The sequence below is a fragment of the Tympanuchus pallidicinctus genome, unplaced genomic scaffold, assembly GCF_026119805.1.
Source record: "Tympanuchus pallidicinctus isolate F22 unplaced genomic scaffold, pur_lepc_1.0 scaffold17, whole genome shotgun sequence".
In the NCBI taxonomy this organism is placed as follows: domain Eukaryota; kingdom Metazoa; phylum Chordata; class Aves; order Galliformes; family Phasianidae; genus Tympanuchus; species Tympanuchus pallidicinctus.
The window spans coordinates 7889914-7911211 of NW_026294690.1; the positions used below are offsets into that span (position 1 = coordinate 7889914).

The window sequence follows — 21298 nt, forward strand, 5'->3', positions numbered from 1 at the left end:
TCATGAGGGCAGAGCTAATGCTCGAGGGCCCTGTTCTCCTCCTGATCCCTGAAGCAACAGGTGTACCAGATCACCCTGAGGACCCTGGGATCTGGCCTTGCCACAGCTGACCCTCTGCTCAGCTGCGGACTCCTCAGGGAGCCTTCTCAGTTGGGAACAGGATCAACGGGGGAATTTTCAAGGGCAGCCTCAAACACCAACAGTTTTCCTTAGAGCTGTGTCTCTCCTATGATGCTGAGCTGGCTCCAAGGCAACACGCCACCACCCTGTTCCCCATAACAACTCACTGACATCCTGTACAAATAACTCATTTCACAGTCAGTGCCTGCTGACCCCAGACCTCCATGACGTGGAAGAACACAGCTGGTTTTGGAGGGCTTCTGTCATGGCCCTGAGGGCACAGTCCTTGACAGCACCCAATTGGTATCATTGCCTCAGGCTCTGGGTCCCCATCTCTACCCAGCCCCATGCTAACAGTCCCATGGTGCCAGGCCAAGCAACACGAGGAGATGTTTCTTTTCCAGGTAGACTAGACTGCTCATGTTTTACACTATAAATCTATAGTCTATATATACCTATCTATAGTCTATTTATAGTCTATAAATATTCCTAGCAAAGCCTTCTTAGGTAGGAAGCTAATTGGTGAGGTTTCAGATGGTATGATTATTTTATAGGGGGGGGGGGCGGGAATAGCATTTAAAATACAAGTTACCCTGTTAATTATTTTAGCATTTATCAGCTTTGTTTAAAAAAAGAAAAGAAAAGAAAAAAGTGAGTGAACAAAGTCATCATGCATACAGGATCAATGCCTGTGTTGAAAACATGAGAACCAGATAGCAGTCATCTAGCAGTCTTTTCTAATATCTGTACGAACAGAAGTAATGATATCTGCTAGGACTTGGCAGCCAAATGCTCTCATAAAAGAACACCAAGAACACCCAGACAGAAAATCCAATCTTGACAAACTCTGCACTTGATTGTGGAAGGACTTTCTCACAAATTACAATTCCCATCAACAGATCAGATGTAAATGATGAATGACAATGGACAATTTCCTTTTGTGCTTGAGATCTGCTTTCGTAATGACCTTTCAAGTTTATTTTTGTCTGCACAAGATTGTGGGTTTTTTAATTATTTTTCTCTTCATGTAAGAAATCTTTGTCTGACAAAACAGTGGCAAAATTCCCATTAACTTTACTAGAGCCAGGAATTCATCCCATATGCAGGAAAACATGAAATTCTTTATTCAAAATGAAGGGACTGTAGCATTCATGTGACACACTGTTCACATTGTTATAACAACCCTTTTAAGTTTTGTTTTGTTTTTTCAAGAGGGGGCAAGGTGGTGGAATCACATACACCTGGCTTTTATCTATGCCATAGCTTTTAGATAGATATAGTTGTTCCTCCATATCATAAAGTAGGTGTAAAATGCTTCTTTCAATACGCCAATATGCAAGTCTGAAAAGAAATGACTGATATAAAATAACAGCTTAAAAAAAAAACCCCACCCCACTAAAGAAAAAATGCATTTGTAAAAGTATTTGTAATTAATGACATTAAAATATCCATGGAAATATAAAGAACTGTTCAAAGCATGGTTTTTTAGAAGACTGCAACTTGGGATCTTTAATAATTTGGCTGGGTTGCTCATTCCCACATGGTCATGGTAAATTCTCCATTCTTTTTGAAATACAAGTTCTGTTGTCTGTACCTAATTCTGGTGCTTGTTTTTTTTTCCTGTTTGTTTGCTTTTTTAAGTGATTCAAAGTCAACATTTCTACAGTTCACCTACATCATACCAATATTTTCAATTAAGCTTTTTCCTATCAACAATTATGATAGGTGTCACAGAACAACTCAATTTTTGTTGATACATTTATTTAGTGAAAACTTTGGGATGCCTACAGTATCTTTAACCTGTGAGGTTTACTACAAGATATTTCTACGAAAGGAATCTTTTTCAGATGCAGAAAATTGAACAGACTCAATACTCTATCCCACCTCCACTTAAATAAAAAAAAAAAGAAAAAAAAGGGGACAGAGAGAGAAATGGAAAAATACAAAAATATAAAAAGTGGAGGATCAAAGAAACGCTGGTTAGGGCAGTAAGGACACTAACTGTAACTTGAAAGAACAGATAAATATCAGTCTTCTATAAAACATAATGTACTGCACTCCAGTCTTGTTTATTGTTCAATTAGCTGCTTATCTTGATAATCCAGGTTAAAAAAAAAAAAAAGGAATCCATTTTAAAAGAAAACTGAGACACAAATGGCAGTGCTCTTCTTTTTCTTCATATGTAGCCATTACAGTCCATCCACAGAGAAGGGGATCAGCAAAACTCCCTAGTTCCTCCAAATTCATTAATACAGTATGCTTCATCTTTCACAGGCTAAAGATTGATCCCCTGGTAAGAGATACTACTAAGCTCTCACTGGACCAAAAACTACATTACATTCATTTGCACAAAATACCTCAATCAGTAACAATTCATTAGTAAACACCTAGCATTAAGGACACTTTGCATAAAACTTTTTATTCCTTGTTACGTTTTCTTTAAATATAACTGCAAAACTTGTGTAAAATACTGTAAGATCTATTAATGGAGCAAGTAATGTAGAAGGTATTTTCTTAAGGTAGTTCCTTAACTGAAGAATTTCACCTTTGCCTTAAGTCACAATTTAGTACTCTCCGGCAGTCTGTGAGCACTATTTTACCTCGCATGCATTGCAAAACAGTTAGGAACTGAAGTACTAACAATTTCTCACATAATTCCATGGTAAAGTAAATATACGTATATGGTTTTGCTCTAAGTGACCACAAATTTCAGTAGATGGCCAATTGAGTTTAATCTGCTGTTGTCATTGGCTAACTTAAAATATTTAAAAAATCGAAATCTTTAATTCTAAGATCTGATGTTCCAGCACTTGATTTGAAAATCAAGTCCTTTTTTCCCAGGCTTATGTATTTCAGCATAATTAATTTTGCCAGGTAGATTCTATCTTAAAAAAAAAAAGAAAAAAAAAAAGGAAAAAAGAAAAAAAAAAGAAAAGAACTGAAAAGAGTAAAAGTGAGATTTGATTTTGATCCCAAAAATGGTGGGTTGGGGTATGGAAATGGGGTATGGAATATGCTTGATTTTCTGCATGTGGAAAAGACTCCTTCCCTAGAAGTTTATTTCATGAAAGATTCCCAAAGCAAATATGCTTTTACGTGAACACTCCAAAAAAAAAGCCTTTTCTATGTTAGAACAGTTCTAGACAAGATTATGTACAGAAGCATCTTCAGCTTCATCCACTTTCTAATCTATAACACTAAGTAGTCTGTAAGTAATAGCATAAAAGGCTATTATAGACCACTTTTAATGAGAGATAATGGTATAAATCTGGCTTATTAGCAATCAGTGAAAATAATTCTATTCAGGCTTACCTCAAGCAGAAGTATGAAACTAGCTGGAGCACACTTTTTTTGCACCCAGGATTTTAGACTTTCAATAAAAAATACTATAACCTATGGATAAGCTACAAATTCAACAAAATATCTGGATATATTTTTCTTTCATTTGGGAAAAATGAAAATTAATCAGTATAGGTAATATTTTAAGCAATGCTTAAATTGGAAAATCTACACTCGTACAAATTTTCATTATGCTGCTTTTATACTGCAGTGTTAAACCCTCCTATATTCATCTTACATTGAAGACAGCTATACAAATAGGGTCAGACATTTTATTGCAATTTCACTTTGCAGAATTTCAATCTAAATCATTGTTTTTGTCATTGATTATAATTTATGTAATGTAGGGTGTTTAAATACATAAGTTAGTAAAATATTAGACAAGCTATAAGTCAATGTTAAAGTTAAAAATGAACTATACATGGATTGCTATATTGGACAGTCATGTGCTGAAATACTAACATCTATTATAATGAGGTTATTGATGTAGAGTTGACATATGACTTGATTTGCAGATGCCCTACTGACTAACCTTTTGCAACTATATCTCAGTGTAAACTTGTGGTAATTATTGCTGGGTAGGGAGAGTTGGTTTAACTGAACTGTTTCTTTTGATGCATGTTGAATGTGATTGCCCCCTGGAGACCACAGGAGTCCCACATGTGTGAGTTATTACATAAACATTGAAGAGGTGGGGGGAGGTTGTATCACATTAAATTTTTCCTGTTTCCTATTGTTGCAATTTTGTTTTTTTCCAACACAGTTTCTTTTCTTCCAGTGCTTCTTCACACACGCCCTCTCCAAATAACAAGCAATGTATTAAAGTGCATAGCAGCATGTTATTTAATCTAAACATTGAATACATATCCATATTTGTGTTTCACAAGGTTCTAAATATACTATAACAATCAAATCTAACTTTGTTTGCAAATCAAGATGTCCAGGTTCTATTCTGGGTGCTCAAGTCATTGAATAAATGTTACTTAAACAACGTTGGAAAATATTTCTGACTTAACTGTAAAAATTGAAAAAGATTTTAAAAAAATATCAGCATTCAGACTTTGGATATGGGATGCATTGATGCCCCTGTAACAGCACAAAGGTTGCATTAGTAAACATATATAATGTTCTGTAATACTGTGTACTTGGTTGAAAACCCACAAATAGTAAATGGGGAAATTTTTAAAAAAATGGAATTAATGCTATTTTGTTAATAAATGTACAATGCAATACTGTAGACAAATGTGGGGACATGACCATTACATATCGAAGTGGCACTGATAATGTTTTACCTACTGGACATTTTTATGTTACAGATGGTTAAAAGAACAGCACAGAATACTTCTGTCAGCCTACCAATTACAGCAAAGAAGAAAAGATTTAAGAGACTGTGACTCTAGTAGAAACTGATCTTCACAGGAGATTTTCAGAGATTGTCTACTGGGAGATTTAATAACAAGAGTAGTTTTGGCTTCTGAGGATTACACTGCACAATGAGAACAAATGCCAAAGTAACTCCCCAAAGAAAAAAACACTTCTGGTATTGATCCTCAGACCTACCGATCAACCCTCCTGCCCTGTGTGGACTTTCAAATACTTGTCTTCATCTGAAACCTTTTAGAAATATTTTCTTCAACATAATCTTAAACTACTGGCTAAAGTTCAACGCACATTTCTGCAACACATATGGAATTTATCCACAACTTTTGGACTTTCACAGGCCAAGAAAAGAGAATTCCTAACAGTCCACCCATGTTTAGAATATTAATTTACATTTATGTTGTTTTAGAAATCTAAATATAAGTACACTCTCTCTGTATTCAATAGTCTTATGCGTGTGCAAATTAGTCTGATGTTGTTAGTATGCAATTCTAATGTAAATTCTCATTTTTTAATAAATCGCACTATGTCATTACATATATTTGTTTTTTCTACTACCCCCTAGCTAATCTCAGCTCAAAGATTTCTTATAAATTGATTATCAATACAGCACAATAAAAAAATAGTTGTGAAATTAATTTTTCAGAACATCTATTAAAAAAATGTGTATTCAGCTACATGAACATTTCTGCTTACAATTTTGTTGCAATTCCTGACTTCTGCTAGATAAGCACAAGAAAAATATAATCCCTGAACTGTGTGAAATTTATAAGCTATGCATTTTGCTGAAGACTGAGCATTTTTGAGGTTTTAGTTATTAGTTACACTCTCTATCTTGGCAAAATCCAGCTATAACTAAAGAAGCAGAGAAATACCAAAGGAAGTACCCATGAACATATCACTAATGCATGCAATTTTAATCCACTGTGCTAAGTTCTCTCTGTTTGCTAGTACATAGCTCTTACTTCATACGGATGAATCTATTTGATATTTGATGCTAATTTTAATATTTATTTTACAAATTAAGTTTCAACCCAATTGTTCAAAAAGAAAATTTAAAGTCCCCAGGAAGCCTAAAATTTGCAAACAGACACATATAGGAACATATTTTGGTTTTCAGGCAACTATTAGAACATAACTGTATAGATGTCCAATAGCCAGAACAAAAAAAAAAAAAAAAAGAAAAGAATTACAATAAATTATCAGATTGTAGGTATCTTAGCAAGAGGATGGACCTTCACAGGTCATTTCTCCTTCCTCTGAACAAGGCTCTGCAAGCCTATATGGTATCTCATGTGTATGTTCTAAGGCATAAATTGCCAATAATGCAGAAAAAGGAAAATTCAGAGGAATCGCTTATTTCCCTTTTACCCTCTTCTTGCAGCTGTATGAGTAGACAGCAGCTCTACTCATAAAGATTATACACACTTACAGACTGTAGAGAACACAAAAGAATGATGTATAAGGAAAAAAAGAATCTCAATCTTATCTCCTTCTTTCCCCACAACAATTAGATGTCTTCTGAAGATGGAAACATACAGAATCCTCTAAATATGCAGAGCTACTAAAGCTTTACAGCGTTAGGCCCAACTTTGAATGCGTACTCAAACCAGAATTCACTTTTAATTCAATAGCTCATGATTTTAACCTGTTAAACTGTTGGGCCTTCTCACTACGTATGTACTTCAGCACTAACACATATAAAGCTGTGTGTTTACAAAATGAATTCTCTCCTGCCTCCTGTACGTGTCACCTACACACACTAATGTCTGTCTGTATGTCACAACTGCTTCCTCTGTCTCTGAAGAGATTACACCGCTCCGTTCATTTTTATTTGAAAGAGTGCATCTCACTTCATAGCATCCTCTTTTATTAATATCCTAAAGTCTTTGAGACAACACAGTAGGAAATGTGTCATTCTGAGGAAAAAAATACAAACATAAATGAATGTCAGATATGCCACTCATTTAAGCCATGCTTCTATTCTATTTTACGAAACACAGATACAGCATATGGCAGTATGTAATGTCCTCAATGTATTTTACATTTCTAGAACTATATCATCTATGGAGATGAAAACTGTATGCTGAAGAACAGAACGAAAAAGAGACAAATCCAATGAAGGCATGTGAAATCTCTAGGGAGCTATTTTGAATACAATACCACGAATACTCATAAGGAAAAAATCAGCAGTGATATCTGTTATCCAAATTTTCTATCTCCTTTGGTAAGGCTCTTTTCCAATCATGCTTTATGCATCACCTAAGACTAAATTTCTTGTTTATTGAAGAGCTATAAGTCTTGCCTCACATCTCAGTATGTCCACCAACAAACAAAGGATCAATTGCTGGACTCAGTCTAAAAGAGTTAGACAAAAAATGTACATGTGTACACAACCTGTTTCATGGTACTTCATATAGATAGGATTCCATAACACTCAATTCTCTTATTAAATTTATACATTTAGGAAAAGTATAATCAGACCAAAGAATACACTTTGTTTCCTTTGAGGCTATTTGATGAGACATAAGGCAGCACTATTTTGAGCTGCTTTTGGCTTTGCTAATATTGCAGGTTTTAAGATCTAAATCAAATCCCAAACCTCTCAAGTTATTTATCTTACCCAATTGTTTTCTTTCTCATTCTGTTAACAGCATTCTTAGAATTAACATTTTATATACAAGAATCAGGAAAAAATGTTTCAGTAAAGCAGGTGAGCCTCACATCTACAACATTTCAAGCTCCTTCAAAGGGATTTGTTTGGGAAGTTGTGTACAACTTTATGACACCTTACCCCCATGTTACATAGCTCTGCATTTCACAAGGAACGCTTATCATTCTGAGATAGACAAATAAAAAAGAGAAAAAAATGAAGGCATGTTAGATACACAGTTCTCAAAAAGCTTCATGATAAAGTGCTCAAGGCCCAGCTCTCCCGCAGCGGTGCTTTATGTAATATATGACCATCACGTCTGGCAAGACTTCCACAGGTCTGCCCTTGATTTGTGGAAGGAAAAAGCTGAAAACCTCACAACTATTCTTCATTCCCAAGAATTAATCTCAAGTTTGGCTTCCTGATGTTTTCAATTTTAAAGAGATCCAAATAAACCCCCAAAACCACACCTGAAACATCACTCACAATTATAGCTGATAGATGAGGGAGACCAAAGTCAATTCCCTCCCCAGGCATCCCAGAGTACTCTCCATCACAGCAGCAGCTCTAGAGTGCTCAGAGATGTGGTGATCTGAGACTTAAACTTATTCTGCATGGGCTGATGCTAGAATATGAAGCAGCTTTGAAATGCTTTTCCCTGAAAAGAAAGCATAACGTATCTTAAATATACACAATGCTATAAGCCTCGGGAACCAATATATACTATTGAAACTTCAAAGAAAACAGAGACTTCTCAAATTCTTCACACCTACCGGAAAGCAAGTGGACAGCTGAATGTGTAACGCTTTGGCCCCTAGCTGAGCTATGCAAAATGGATGGCACTTCAACTGATCATTTCACTTTGACCCAAATAACTCCCTGAACAGTCCACACTTTCTTATACCTCTCCCAGTACTTCAGTAACAGGGATTGAGATTTGGCAGCAGTAAATGTAATTTGACGAGCTTAATCGGTCTTCAATGGTCAGCTGAGCTTATCACACTTAACCAATAGGGAATACAAGCATTAGACCAAGCCAGAGAAATTTAGAGTATACTAAACTCTAATGGCTCAATACATCATTCACAGATGTAATAACTGCACTGTAGACATATGTAGTGTGCTATATGTGCCAATAAACACTGGTAGAAGGTACTAGAAGCAGAATAAAATGTGGCCAGATGCCTATGGTTTGCTAAATATTCAGTATTCATTAAAATATCAGCTGATTTTATTTTTGGTTAGCAGAAGGATTGTACTCCCAAAAACTAATATTATTTTTCAAAGAATACCACAGAACTCATACAATGCATCTCCACACAAATCTTACCTCACTTAAATTCTTAGATCATTATTGTTAGTTTTTTTTTTTAATTTAACTCTATATATTATTTATAAACTGAGATTTAATACCAAGAGTGATCAAGTACTCTATTCTGTCAGATTATTTACCTAGTCAACTCTGACATCCTGATTTGAGTTCTGTGTATGTTCACATCACTATGAAATTATTTGATTTTAGTTTTTATTCTGAGGAAAGCACTGCATCCTTGTTTAGAAAGAAAACAAATGCACCTATCACATACTGAATTATATATATCTTTTGGAACACATGCATTGAAAGGTTGAACACTCACAAACATAGCTAAATAAACAAATCTGCAGAAGGCAGATGTGTTCCATCCTGGCAACCAGGCACTTGTTTCTACCTGTGTTAGGAGAAAACCTCTACCTTATGCCAAATATTTTAACTAGTTTTATTGTGAACAGATACAGAAGGCTCACATCAAAACTGCCCTGAAATGACAAGCTCTATACACCAATCAAAATCATAATGAAATCCAATTGTGCCTTTCGTCAATTATTCTAAAAACACAAATCTGTATTTTAAAAAATACTTTTTAAATATTTCAAGAGATACTCCTTAAACAACATAAAAGAAGTCTGTTATTTGTTTTTAAAAAAGTCCAAGAAAACAACTTATGAAAAATTCCTTTGTATACCAAGGCTAATTGACTTGAGCTCATTTCCCCCTGCTCCTTCTTACAGCTACTGGAGGACAAGCTGCAGAATGCAAAGCACCTACTGATAGGCAGTAGCAGCTGGAGTCCTCCCCTCCTCACTTTTACAGCAGCTCAGAAAACACAGTCTGGGTCACAGCAAATATACGCTTACATTACTGAAAATAGTAAGTTAGAGTACACGATATTAAAACATTAACATTTTAAGGCATAGTAACAGAGATATGAGAGTTCTTAGGTAACTGTCTTTCATAAACTGTTAGTGGTCAAAAGAAAGCGAGTGGCACAGGGAAGCTATGTAATACACAAGCTTTTTCTTTGTAAATTTAGACTGTGCAGCCACACTGCTTCTATTTGGTAGACTCCTTCCCATATTTCATGACTTGAATACTTCAAGTTTAGCAGTTACATCAAAAACCATAGGACTTTTATCCTCTAGTGATCACACTGCTCTGACTGATTTGCAAAATATTAATAAAAAGATAAAACTCTAAAGATATTCTCACTGCTGATCCACACTAATTACAAGTAGCTGCTCAACACTGAAATTTCATTTTGATATAATTTATCAGTCCAAATAGTTCATAAGGTTTTATTATTAAATCGCGTGTAGTAGAATGCATTGTAATGCAGCAGTATGTAAGACTAAGATTACAAAGTATGAAAACATTACACCAGTGCATAGTATAATAATGCATTATTTCCTGAACTTGATTCTATCACTACAGTTTCACCAACACAAGCCTGCAGAAAGGTGTAGTGTTAATTCCTCCAGTTTTGCATACAGGAACACATGAGAAATACAGTACTGCAGGAAGCATGTGAGGGTCAAATTCCATCTATTAGAAATTTTCCAGAAACCCATTATATTAACCAGATCAAGCCAAAAATGATATATTGCACTGCATATTAGACTTACCTATAAACAAATGGTACAGAGACATTGCTGTTTTTGACAGAACTCAGTACTTCTCTTCATATGTTTTTATTGTTAGCTCTCAGCAGTTTTTGAGTAAAGCATCAAACTCATTTTGTGGTCTTCAATATAAATTCCCTAGTAAGTAATGCATCACTTAAACCACATCAGCTAATTATTGTTCAGTTTGAATACCTAAATTCTAATAACTTACAAAGTGTAGAAATCCTCCTAGAGCAAGTTTCAAAAACCTGGAAAAAGGATATTGTAAAAAAAAATTTTAAAAAGTTGCTGATGAGGTAATGTAATAAAAAAGGGTTTGTCAGTCAAGACATCCATACTATTTCCAGGGCTTTTCTATGTTTACTTGAAGTGCATAAGATAGGAATAATCTTACGTGAAGATTCTCAGTTCACCACTGCCCTCTCCAATGGTCTATACTCACCTTTTTACCCCACTACACATGCACAGTTAGTCAGATCAAATCCCATTTGTTAAATGATCTGAGTACACAACTAGATGATGATAGCCTTGCTGATACAGAATTGCAGACATTTGAATTTAATGTGAAGAGCTACATCTAGTAACTGAAAACAGGAAGGAGATCATGGGTCTCAAAAGTTTTTGCTTTGAATCTCCACACAGCAAAACACCGTAGTATTTGTTGTACAGTTCAGTGCTCTTGGAAAAACAAGTCTGTATTTTGCAGACTTAATCACCTGGGTATGTAAATGTTCACCCTATAAAAATAAATAAAATTCAGAGCGTGCTACTATTTGATATACAAACATCCTGAAGACTCATAACCACACTATAACGTAATCAGCCAGCATGTTACGGTTTGTAAAATACAGAAAGCATAATTATCCTTCTATTTTTTGTGTCTCCTCAGAACAAGCTAGAATGACTTGCTTTCTTGCCTATAAAGTAAGAAAAATATAATCCTTGCGAGGAGAAGGTTTCAAGTGCTATTCTCTTTTTTCCTTACCCTAAACGCTAAATATTTCATGGGTACAACTGGTCATTAGTGTATCCTCTGGTAGGAGAGAAGGAAACGACCAGTTCTTTGCAGAAAGAATTGTTAGATACTCAGGAAGAAACAGAAGGACACTTTCTTTCAAGATTCTAAAACACAATTAAAGAATAAAAATAATTAATAGATTAAAAACTCACTTGTAAATGTTGAGAGTTGTCTGTCATATTGTCCTCTCGTCTACGAACTTCTTCCAACAGCTGTGCATTCTTTTTTTTCTCCAGTTGCTGATTGTGCTTCAGATTGGCAACCTTCTTGTTTTGGTCCTTCATGTGTCTAAGAATTGTATGTACATATGCATTACTACTGATGACTGCAATTACATTTTTTCACTATAAACCAAGTTAAGACTATGACACAGGGCATTAACTCATCAACTTAAGGATGTATTCCTAGTGTCAGATTTAAACAAACTTTACCTTGTTCCCAGTCTGTCATAATGAAAATGAAACAGCTTTGATGTCATCAGAGTACAGAACAGTAAAGCAATTACTGTTGCCTACATCATTCCTTTCTCATCGTTTGCACACAAATACACAGAGGTGCTTTCTGAAAAACTGTTGCAGCAGAGGAAGATTACAAAACAATCCTTTTTTAAATCTTTTCTTAGTAATATGAAGTCTAATAACATAAGATCAACAAGTTTATAAATAACTTCTTGTGAAAATGAAACAAACTTTATCACCATCACATATTTTCTGTTAAGATTGTTCTCAAGTAAAAAAATAATTTGTTAATTTACTTAGAAGTTCAATTATATTTTTCTCTGGGTCTTATTCATTAATCTACGAAAAGCTTTTCTGACTGTAGTATGTAGCATATATCTTTTTAAGAAAGAAGACAAGCCAATCCTGCCTGGCAGGAACTGGAAAAATATCCTTGCAGAAATATTTTCTACCTGCTTGGATTCTTAAATTATTTTCTCAACTTTCCTTGACTTTGAGGAATTTGTTCTCTTTTATCTATTTAAAAATAAAGTCATGTGCAAATTCCTAATGAGATCTACTCACTAATCCTATTTTGGCAAATTAAGAGAATATTATTCAATACCCAGAAGGACCACTGAAAACATTTCTGTTGCTTCCATGTTAGAGCTTTCAGTGAAAAACAAAGTTATAGGATATATTTCTTCCATTGCTTTCATTATGCTAAAGAAGCAAGGTCATTTTATGTTTAGTTTTATCACTTGTTTCTTTGTCCTACTGCTGGTTCTTTCAATAATTATTTAAACTTTAAAATTTATGACGAATGTTTAATTAGTAGATATTGCCATGGTACCAAAGTACCAGTATCTTCAAGCTCCTTATGGAGAAAAAAAAAAAAAAAAAAAGCAGGTACAATTGATTCTAATAACAAAAATCTTTGCTACCTTAAATGGTTTAATAAATTTCAATCAAGAACTGCTACGGGAATCATCATAATTCTTTATGATCAAGGATGCTGAAAACAAATTGAACTTTGTGAAACATCTGTGAAATTGATTCTTATATGACCTCAACACGGGATGCAGTCTGAGGACAAATAATCTGAAAATCAATTTTTTTCTGCCAAAAAAAATTCCAGAAAACCTGGAATATGGCCTCCATACCTTTACATGCAGAAGCCCAGAATAACACAATTTCTCCCCACTTAAATACAAAAATGTACTTTTCATTACTTGTCTACTGGTGGCAACTCAAGCTACACAATGTGACTGAAACTTACATGTGCGAAAATAATCTATGGAATTTGATTTCATAGCAAAGAATTTCCAACACAGAAGAACAGAGAACACAGAAGCGCTGCTTTTCTCTGAGATCTCCAGAACGGAAGAAGATGGTTTAACAAACTCATAATTATTAACAGAGAAATTAACAAAATATAGAACACAACCACACAGCATAATAAGACATTCATATATAGTGAATATAAAGCTACACGTGCACCCTTCAATTTCCCAAGTCATTTCATTTTTTGAAAGTTTCAGCACAAACCTGGGGGGAAAAATACTGAACTTTTCTGAGCACAGTACAGTGCTACTAAATTAACTAACACTTCAAATGTTTCTATTTGATTTTAAAAGTATCCAAAAGTAACCCTGGCCATTCTATGATTCTATGACACAAAAAGATAATTAGCATAAATAGTTGTCTATGCTACAAGCTATACACCTGAGACTCTTTCCCTTAGACATATTCTTAGCCAGATAACAAGACTCTTAGGAAACAACTTTCTTCTAAGCTAGAAGAGTCCATGAAGAATAATTGTAAATATAGACCTAATCAGCAGAAAAATAAAGTGAATAATAGAACAAATGTCTTCTTCAGAACTTGATATATACGTGATGTTTGGCAGAAAATTTTGCTGTTAGTATGATTGTGCTCTTACAATACAAAACAATTTCCAATCTATTGCTGAATCAGTGATAAATTCCTATTTCATCTCTGCAAGAAGTTGAATTTTATGCCTATGCCAACAGTTTCTTTCATCGCCTTTCCCTCTCTCAACTTCCTATTTCAGTTTCTAATGCCACAGCAAAACATGAACATTGTGAATCTTCAAAGAAAAGCACCTGGTGCCTGTGATATGCAAAACCCCAAAGAGCAGAAAATAAACGAAACCCATATCATATTCTTTCTTCCTCAACTGATCATGTGCACATGGAAACTAAATAAATGTTACAGTTTAAAAGCCTAGTTGTGTAATTTTCTCTTACATCTCCCATAAGGGTCTAGGAGGAGTTCAACACAGAATTAAGACAACGCATTTCCCTCTAGATTTTAATTGCATTGCTTTCAGATGGCTTTAGAGAGTTCGTAGGACTGGCACATGGAAGAGAGAACGCAGTGCAGTGCCCTCACTTTATGGAACATATACTCAGGAAAAAAAAACAACCCATAAGCAATGAAATGTTTTGTGATGAGCTCACTGTACACACAAGGGAACCTTCTCCACAGGTGTGCAGCATCTGCACAGTGCATGGACAGAAACTCCAGAGTTTCAGAAGGCTTAAGATTGTATTTTCAATACACTTTTAAATGCCCAGGATTTCAGACACAGAACAGTCTAGATACAGCAAGAATGTCACTGTTCAGATAAGATGGGAAAAATATCAAATGAGTTATTCTAATAAGACAGTCCTGCCAACTGAAAAGCATTCAAGTAAACCAAACTCAGATCAAGGACAGAAATGATCTTAATTTCCAAACAATTAACTGATAAGTTTTTTTATAAACTTGAATTCATGTTCCGGTACTTCTCAAGTATAGCAGCTGATTCAGTAGATACTCATTCATCTCTTAGCTTTCTTTTCTGCTTGGTTGTATTTCACTGCTGTCACGCAGCAACAATTCTAGGAAATCCCCTCCTGTGGATGAGCTAAAATAAAGGGTGAGAAAACGGACTCCCACCGCTCAGATCACAGACTGGTTTGAATTGCAAGAGTCACCTTAAAAATCACTTAGTTCCAACACTGTCCTCTAGGATCAGGTTTCCCAAAGCCTGCCCAACCTGGCTTTGGAGATTTTTAGGAATGGAGCATCCCAACACAGATGCTTTGCTTCATGGCAAAGGGATGCAGAGAAATGCATCCTTAGGAGAGTCATGAGTTTAACACATTTTCTTTTTTTTCTTTTTTTTCTTTTTTTTTTTTTTTTCTTTTTTTTTTTTTTTTTAAATACAGTGTAGGAACATTATAGAAATACACAACTCTAACTCTACCAAAAACGTTTACCCTGGCTCTTCATAGAAACCAGATAAATTGACAAGCAAAACTGGGAGTAAATATACATACAAATAAATGGCCACTAAATCTGAGAGTTTGGCAACAAAAATTCTAGTGGAAAAGATTTAAATCTGTCTGCTTATAAATTAATCAGAATAATCTAGAGTATATATTTCTTTGGCCATTATAAATTTTTTAGGAGATGTTTCTAGTTCACTAGATTGCAGCATTTTCCAGGTCAAACATATATGGTTTTTTTCAGTAATTGTAATGACTACATTTAACCACATCCTTTTTTTTTTTTTTTTTTTTTTTTTTTGTTTTTGTCTGGTTCTTGTGGAACAAGATACAAAATGATCTCACAGGTCAGACTACAGTTTATTTAATTACTTTATTCCAGCTTTGTAAAACAAATATTAACATTTAGTTTCTGCCTGTATGCAAGTATCTTTCAGACCTCATTTCACAGTAGTGCATAACTGTCATCTACAGTCAAATGCTTTCATCTCTCTTGACTATAGAAAGTCACGCTATTTCATTAAATTCCCGGCTTTAATTAACCACCTGGATACCTTGGCCAAAAAAATACGTAATGTCAGCCAAAACCAAGTGTTACATGCTCAGTATAGCCTTTACTCTATTTCATAAAGACTTTTTTTTCCTAAAGCATCCAAAAAATGCAGACATGTGAAATACCCCTAAGAGCAAAGTCTATAACATTTTCTGAAGCAACCCGTCTCTGTAATAACTGTCATAACGTTAAACAGCATTACAATGGGACCAGTTGTCTGAAAGTCAACCAAAAAATTCTCCAGCATGCCAGGAATATGTGCACCTCAGTTTTAATTTTACAACAAAATATTCAATTAACTAGTATAATACATAAATAGAAAATTATATTAACAGCACTTTTCTTCTTTATAATCTTAATGAAAGAAAAATGAAAAAAAAATCACAGAATACAATAAATTTGGCAAGGAAATAGTAGAATATTTTCTACAGAAATAAAAAAGTTTCGTAATTTTTTTTTTTTTACGAAAATAGCACTTTAGTCAAAGCAAGTAATTTATACCAAATACCAAAGTCTGAAAAATCTGGTTTAAAATGTAATACAATAAACACATTTCAAACAGACATTTTCACCTATTGTTCTAGGTGTGCATTAGAAAGTATCTTAGCATCAATACTTGAAAATACTGTTCTTTTTTTAACAGCACACATTTAACCTTATTCCTATATGCTAGACCTTCACAAAGGATTCATGTATGACAAATTGTAGGTTATCACATTACAAGGTATTCTGGGACTCAGTAGCACGCAAAAGACCCAATGCTGTAAATCCTGCCTACATGAACGACCATTCAGAACTACTCGTACATTACCTCAGTAAGGCTCAGCCGAAATATTTCCAAGAGTTCAGTTCTTACTGTCTTAAAAATTGAGACTACATAGATTCCTATTTGATTAGTAAGTATAGACTAAAACAATAGTATGGGAATTAGTGTCATGAAAACTCCTTAAAACTCAGATTCAACTTAACTGAAAGACAGAACTTCCAATAAGGTAATGAGCACTATTACACTATTAAGTAGTGTTTCTGGTATTTTCCTGGAATGCAAATTTATTTATTTACTACTACTGATCTATTTAAAAAAAAAAAAAAAAAAAAAAAAAGGCACTTAGCAGACAGTAAAGATCACAAGAGGCATCAAGAGATTTTCTGACAGTCACATTCCTAGCATAAGTATGCAAGGGTGGATTTGTCTGGGGAAAACAGGTACCATCAGGATAAGAAAACATATTCAGGAGAGGATGAAGTTTTGATATGACTAAGAAAACATAACTTGCTCCAAATAACTGGCTTTTTTTTCCAAAGAACTTTTTAAATCACCTTAAGATGTATCATCTGCTAATAAAATAAATTTAAAAAATCAATGCTTCCCTGTGTTGAAATTTGCATTTACAAAAATTTTCAAGTCTTTTTTTTAAATTCAGATTGTACAATCCAGATGCTTACTAATATATAAAACATCCTCAATTTTTTTTCCCTTATGCTTAACCTTCTGTACAGTTGGAAGAGTAGCGTGGTTAGGATAGTACTTTACAGGTGTTGAAGTTGGAAAGATTATTGTGATGAAAAAGAAACAATCAAGGAAGAAATGATTGCCTGTATCAGAAGTTTCTAGGCTCACAGTGGAAAACTCCAAAAAGGAACAATCTCCAGAAAGGTCCTTCCCCAGTGGCAGTCAGCCCTTACACGGCGTGTAGGAAGTAAACTGCCTTCACCTGTGCTCCCACAGCTGACCCAGTCCTCACCTCAGGTGATCTATCAGTAGTTCAGGCCATGACTCAACAGTTCCCATACACCTTCCTTACTTTCTTTTTGTTAAAAATTGTCTTGATGATAAAAAAAAAAAAAATTAAAAATAATGCAAAAACAATCATTTCAGCCTTGCAGAAGTTAATCACTTTGACACAAGCAACATGTCAAGCAGAAAGACAATACTCTCTGATTAACTTTGGCCAAACTGAGTATATTTTTTCAATACCAAAGAATCCTGTTCTGCTACACACCTCAGAGACAAGGCAATCACACACTAATTTTGTCTTCTCTTACTGAAGAAGAATGTTTGGTCTTCTTTCTATCATTCACCTCAAGCTGAGATTATGACAAATTTCATGTTGCTGCTCATACTCCTACTCCCAGGAGAACTGAGAAGCCATGCACTTTGTGTATTCATACAAAGGAGTAAAAACAAAATGACCAACAAAAACAATGAATTTTAAAGATCATCCAAAACAAACAATGACTTAAAACTCTCCAAATGATTTGGTTCCTACATCACTAATTCTCAGATTGAATGCAAAAATTCTGTAATGCCCAGAATTGCCAGTTAGCAAGGTAAATAAATTTTAGCATATATAATGTTTTCATTATATTCTTAGCTCCATTTACCAGTGTACTACACACTATTTCAGTTTCAAAGGAGCAAATCTGCAGCCCTCAGCAAATCTATAGGCCTCTTCTTAAAATTTCATGATTTCAAATGTTTGTGTGCTGTCTTAAGAATTCTGACCCACAGATTATTATTGCAGTGCTTCAGTTTAACAATTATTTTGCCTTCTAAAGTACCATGAGAACATACGGCTGCTGTGACAGAACCAATTCTGCCTGCTAGAAGTAGGTGTAGCAAGTAGCAAGTGACACAGAAGTCACTGAAACATTTCCCACCTCAAAGGCAAAACATGTGGGAGGAAAGGTTTACCTAACATCCAATCTAGAAATATTTCCAAAATCTCTGTTTAAGAAAGTTGCCTGCAAACCACTGGAGAGATATTAGAAATACTCACATGAGAATCGTGCATGAATGAAAAAGACCTACTGAAATCCTGTTTCTGAACTATAGTTCGTATCACTTTGTTTCAACACACATCTACTCTGCAACCACTGAAACCTCAATGCCACGCACTGCACTACTGTCTCTCTCAGCACATTCTTAGTGCATGACACTTGAAACGAACATGTGTGAAATCTGTACCAGAAAACTCATCTGCCACACATCTCTTGTAAATCAAGGATATCTGCAGTTGCTTCTTATGTTCTTTAAAAAATAAAAGAAAAACCTGATGACAGGACACTAGATAAGAAGAATATTTGATCTGATTTAAATTTTTTAATTGCTTACTCAGCTATTTTAATAATTGATATCATCAGTTATAGCTGTAACCAGTAACTGAAAATAGTTTGCTCTCTGATGTTTGATGTTTTTCAGTCTTCCCACTGCCTCATCAGGCAATGTTTATTTATTTTGTGCAAACCCTCCACAGCATGTTCAGCTTGACAGCAATCAGAATCAAACCTCCTCTGCTGCACTTTCCTTCTAAATCAAATCTTTTCACTGCAACTCCTGGCTCAACCTAGCAGTTCTCGGGGTCCATTTAGACTTTATCATCCAATCTTTCTGTGCTTTTACAGTCAAGTCCTCAGAATTCCATTATATGATTACTTGTTTTGACTTGTTTGGAAGTTAGTAATAACTTCCCCTCGTTGTAATTCCATTCAGAGCATTTCTATCCACTCATATGCTGCCCATTAACATTGCTCTTGCATTATGGAAGCAAATTGTGACTAGAATAGGAGGCTCCATTAACAGCCCTATTCTTAAATTTAGCACCCCGTCTCTTTCCAGTGACAGCTTTTTGAGGGTAAGTCGTATTATCTCACATGATTCTTCACATACATCACATCCCTCTGTTCCACACAGGGAATCCTTATAGCATTGCATCCAGGCAGCCACTGAGCTTCCCATGGCAGTGGTGTGTGGCTGATTTATTCAAAAAGTAAATAAATACGTGCTGTGGATCTTCCTCCTTGCCAAAACTAGTGTGCTGTCTTATTAACTTTCTTCAACTCTATCAACTAATCTTATTTCATAGCCTATGATTGTTTACTCTGTTCTTTTAAAAGAAGGAATTCCAATTATTTAAAAGTTCTACGCTACTATTTCTTAAATAAAATTAAATGCAAGCACACAGAAATTCAAGAACATAATCAGATAAACATAAATATCTCTTATCAAATTTTAATCTCTTTCAATGTGCTTAAATGTTAAAATGCAAACAGTATGAAAATGTTGATTCTGTATATGAAGCAAACAGACTAAAACAAAAAGACATGACATCAATCTGCCAGTTTCCAATATAACAGCTATGTTTCTCACTTAGAGTAACCACTCTCAGAAGAGTACTATGTATCACAGATTCTCTCAGTTTTCATTGGTACATTATCTCAATTTCTCCAGGGAAATTATCTGTGAACAACATATAGTTCTGCCCTTGGAATCATCAAACTGACATTTGACAAAATTGCAGAAGGCTTGTAAGTTAAATTTAAAGCTCTGTTAAACCTTGCCTTGCACATCTAATGGAGCTTTAGTTTTCCACAGAAGGCCAACATTAGAAGCCAGTGGGAAAATTTCCAGCAAAATACCATCTCCTGTTTATCTACAGGCAGAAAAGTGTGAGGAGTACACAACTTGCTGTAAACCAAATGAAAAAAAAAGTAATTTGATTGATTTTTGTGTTGAGATTTTCTTATAGCATAAGTAGATTTTTATATTAAAATACATACATTATTTTACGTCAATGTATTTTATCTTCTTTGCCAGCAGTATCAATAGCTCATCAAGTTATAAAAAAGCTACAGCATTTTTCTAACCTTTCCAATCATTAATAAAATGACAGTTAAGAATATACTGATTATCAGAAATTAAAGAGATTAATAAATCTATTAAAATTGAGTTTTGACCTTAACCGTGTTTCAAGCTGCAACAGTTTAAGACTTCACTGCAATACTGCAGTAAATTTTAATCATATACTACCACGTATGAATGACTACAGGGATGGAAATTGGCCGGATTTGCTTCAGAAAGGTCAGTTGTTGTTTTAAGTCAATAAAATATAACAAAAATTGCACCTCCCAGTGCTGAACAAAGGTTTCTGCATACCAATCATTGAATTCAGGTGAAATCAATCATAATGTCAACTGCCTAACATAATAACTTTCTTTAAACTCCTTTGGGATAGGGAGATTTTCAATAAAGTTTTGAATATGTACTGACAGAAGTGCCATAGTAGTCATTTAGCCAGCACCTTCATCATAGCCAGAACTAGAGTAAATTCATCTAATTGTTTTCTGGCAGAAATAAAGATGCTGAAAAACTGTTTCACTATTTTTATAATTTGGGTGCAATAAGGTTTATTCAAACATGTTAAAGTGCTCTTGTAGTGAAGCACAATAAAGTGTTCATCCTATTCATTATTGCAATAGATAGGACACAAATTTCAGAAACAGAACTTTCCAGTAAGAAAGTAAGTTGCCATTGCAATACGCACTAAAGCACACCACGAAAAATAGTCTCATCAGTGTTTTAATTATGAGCCATCTTTGGTCGTATGGTTCAAAAACATTCACATTAGAATCTTTTCTGATGTGTCTGAATTGGGAAACATGGACCGTACTCGGTTTTGAGCTCAAGATATAGAAACTCCTAACTGTTGAGCTCAACTTCTATACAAACAGAGAACGATGCAAAATGTATGTATTTCCATAAAAGATCTGTAAACTTCAGAT

The 21298-nt window shown here is 34.6% G+C and overlaps 1 protein-coding gene across 6 annotated transcripts in view; it reads right to left on the reverse strand.

Annotated features, from left to right (window-relative positions):
* Positions 1-21298, reverse strand: part of ERC2 (ELKS/RAB6-interacting/CAST family member 2) — a 424274-nt gene that overhangs the window by 226656 nt on the left and 176320 nt on the right. For all 6 annotated transcript variants that reach the window (XR_008205671.1, XR_008205672.1, XR_008205673.1 and 3 more), the window contains one exon: positions 11603-11738. Coding sequence is in view for 3 of the 6 variants with exons in the window: in XM_052678735.1 (XP_052534695.1) it covers positions 11603-11738 (136 nt within the window). In the remaining 3 variants the exon portion in view is untranslated. The remainder of the gene's footprint in view (positions 1-11602; positions 11739-21298) is intronic.